This window comes from Glycine soja, chromosome 7 (assembly GCF_004193775.1).
Source record: "Glycine soja cultivar W05 chromosome 7, ASM419377v2, whole genome shotgun sequence".
NCBI lineage: Eukaryota > Viridiplantae > Streptophyta > Magnoliopsida > Fabales > Fabaceae > Glycine > Glycine soja.
Window position 1 is genome coordinate 40991841 of NC_041008.1, and position 2953 is coordinate 40994793.

General features: G+C 31.8%; 1 protein-coding gene across 1 annotated transcript; it reads left to right on the top strand.

Moving 5' to 3' along the window:
- Positions 1-2311, top strand: LOC114419725 (myb-related protein 308-like). Its single transcript, XM_028385493.1, has 3 exons — positions 1-594; positions 982-1111; positions 1397-2311. The coding sequence occupies exons 1-3, from the start codon at positions 465-467 to the stop codon at positions 1830-1832; spliced, it is 696 nt and encodes a 231-aa protein (XP_028241294.1). The 5' UTR covers positions 1-464; the 3' UTR covers positions 1833-2311.
- Positions 2312-2953: the final 642 nt, after the last annotated feature.

Consider the following 2953-nt stretch of genomic DNA (forward strand, 5'->3'; position numbering starts at 1 on the left):
GCATCAATATCTGACGGTAAGTAAGATGCAATAAATCATGCAACCCCACCGCCAAACACATTATTCATTAAGACCAACCGTATGTCATATCCTACAAAATTGGCAAACAAACAAAGAATTCACACTCCCAATTTCCTTAGTAGTGTTTGTCGTTGCTCTCTCTCTCTCTGTCTGAAGGTGTGTTGTGAATCACGCAGTCACGTATGAGCAAAACCACCGGTCCAAGTCAACCCTTTACACTTCCTTATATCCTAATAACTAACTCATAGTATATATTACCTCCTTTGATCTTATAACCCTTCCCATTCTTCTCGTGTATCCTCCACATCTCTTTCTTTTTTTTCTTTCTTTCTTTCTAACACTTGCTTGTTATATATATCATCCCCTCCTAGGTTCTTCCGTTTTTGTAGCTGGGGTTTATACCCTTTGAGGTTTGAAAGGAAACCCAAGTGAAGGTAGAAAGAATGAGGAAGCCTAGTTGTGATATCAAAGACTTGAACAAAGGAGCTTGGTCCAAACAAGAAGACCAGAAACTTATTGATTATATCAAGAAACATGGTGAAGTTTGTTGGCGTACACTACCTCAGGCTGCAGGTATGAAATTAATAAACCCCTAGCAACGTGCATATATAATTATTGGAAAATCAAGTTTGAGTTGTTAGTTCTATTTTTGTGGTGTATAGTGGTAACAATAAAGGTTGAACTTATGTTTTCATACATTATAATTATTCCAATCTTTTACCATTAGGTTGACCCTATTGAGTGATTAGTCATATATTACTAGGAAAGGATTCAATGAAAGACATATAAGAAATTTGAATCCTATATCTAATGTCTTAATAAATCAAAGGTGTAAGTGTGTAACGAACAATAATTATAATAATTGTAATACATCATATGTATCCACAAGCGATAGCACACACATACATGTAAAAACAAGATATATATTTGACCACTTACATTTGGTTTAATGATGGTTAGGTTTACATCGGTGTGGTAAGAGTTGTAGGCTGAGATGGATAAACTATCTACGCCCAGACCTTAAAAGAGGCAACTTTGCTGAAGATGAAGAAGATCTCATCATCAAGCTTCATGCGCTGCTAGGCAACCGGTGTGAATTTAATTCTAAACATGAATAATTTTTGTTTTGTGCTTTTGACTTATATATGTGTTTTTTTTATACGTGTATAAGAATGAAAAGAATCATGATTACACCGTAGATATGTGTATTGAGCAACAATATTATCACCACTAAATAATATAAATGGAAATTAAAGTTAACTTTTATCAACGTACATTGCTATAAAGGTTTTCTCACATAATTCATTGTTTGGTTGCATAAATTGTGCTTATAAAGGAAAGAAAAAAATTAATTGATAAATATTGATTCGTACAGGTGGTCACTAATAGCTGGGAGATTGCCTGGACGTACAGATAATGAAGTGAAGAACTATTGGAATTCTCATATAAGAAGAAAGCTTATTAGCAAAGGCATTGACCCAAATAATCATAGATTGAACCATACAACCCCTTCTTCCCTTCAGAATTCACTCATGTCTGATGATAGTTCAAAAGCCTTTAGTATGAAAGACACTAATAAGAACGAGACAAGTAAATTACCTCGTGTCTACAACCATGTTGAAGTTTCAGATGCTGCAAGTGGTGAGGCTGAGTCACCGTGTGCATTGCCCGATTTAAACCTTGATCTCTCTATTACCAATCCTTCAGCTTCACAAAGTATTTCTGGAAACAATGTAAAACCATTTCATGAATCTAACTCGTCGAGGAAAGTGCAATTTGATTCCCCTTCTACACTTCTTCTGTTTCAGTAATTAATTAATCAACATCGATCTTGGCTTGAATATGGTGATTCAGCAACTCGTCATATGTGGAGGCGCAAGTGTGTTGTGATCATAATATTTTGAGATCTTACCGACCAAGAAAAGGACTTAGCTTGTGTTTCATTTTGAAGAATGAAAGCCCTCAACTAGCTAGTTGCAATATATATATATATATATATATATATATAGTTGGCAAACATTAATTGCTGCTATCTTGCAACCGATCAGTACTCACAAATTCTTGAGAGTGAAAATGAGAAGGGTATATATCTCTATGGAAAATCCAATTATTAGCAATTAGATTGAATGCACTGAAACGTAATTGTAGAAATATATAATTTCCTCGTGTTGGTCCTGAACAAGTGAGGATCATTTTAATGAAGAGTTCTATGTACAATATGTTTGCTACAGATTTGGCAGCTATATATATTGTGGTGTTAGAAAAAATGGAAATACTGAATATATATGTACCTTTATAGCTATCAGAAACCTTCATTATTCGGGAACTAATGCAGTGAAAATTGTTTATTTGGTATTCCTTTTGGGGTAGGTGATTTCTGGGATTCAAGTGCAGTTCACAACTATCCACTGAACGGTAAATATGAGACGGAATAACAATAAAGGGAGAGATGAAATCATATCGGTTACGCTAATTATTATATTAATAATTTTTAATTAGATAATTTTATCTCAAAACATATGTTAGATTAAAAGTTTATATCATAAATACCATATCCATTAGATTTTATATTAATAAAAAATTATTCAATATCTTATTCATATAAATCAAAATTGATGTAATATATATTTTTTAAAGATATAATAAAATATGATTTATTTGATTATATTTTTATTATTGATGTTTGATTTTTATAATATATATATATATATATATATATGAAAGAATCGATCAAATTCAAATATTATATAAAATTATTAAATAATATAATAGTTAATTAAAATTATAACAGTGTCACTTTTTAATCGTGTAAGTTGGATCTAGACACATGAAACACTGAATGAACCTCAAAAGAGGGAAGTAACTATAATCTACAAGTTACATTTTTAGATTTTTCTAGCATTGAAAGGACCATAATATATATATCTAGGAT

What these genes read in the sequence shown, in the direction of transcription:
- LOC114419725 (XM_028385493.1), top strand. Translation starts at nt 465, where the DNA reads ATGAGGAAGCCTAGTTGTGATATCAAAGACTTGAACAAAGGAGCTTGG. An exon ending in TACACTACCTCAGGCTGCAG is followed by an intron (nt 595 to 981) that starts GTATGAAATTAA and finishes AATGATGGTTAG; the next exon opens with GTTTACATCGGTGTGGTAAG. An exon ending in CATGCGCTGCTAGGCAACCG is followed by an intron (nt 1,112 to 1,396) that starts GTGTGAATTTAA and finishes TGATTCGTACAG; the next exon opens with GTGGTCACTAATAGCTGGGA.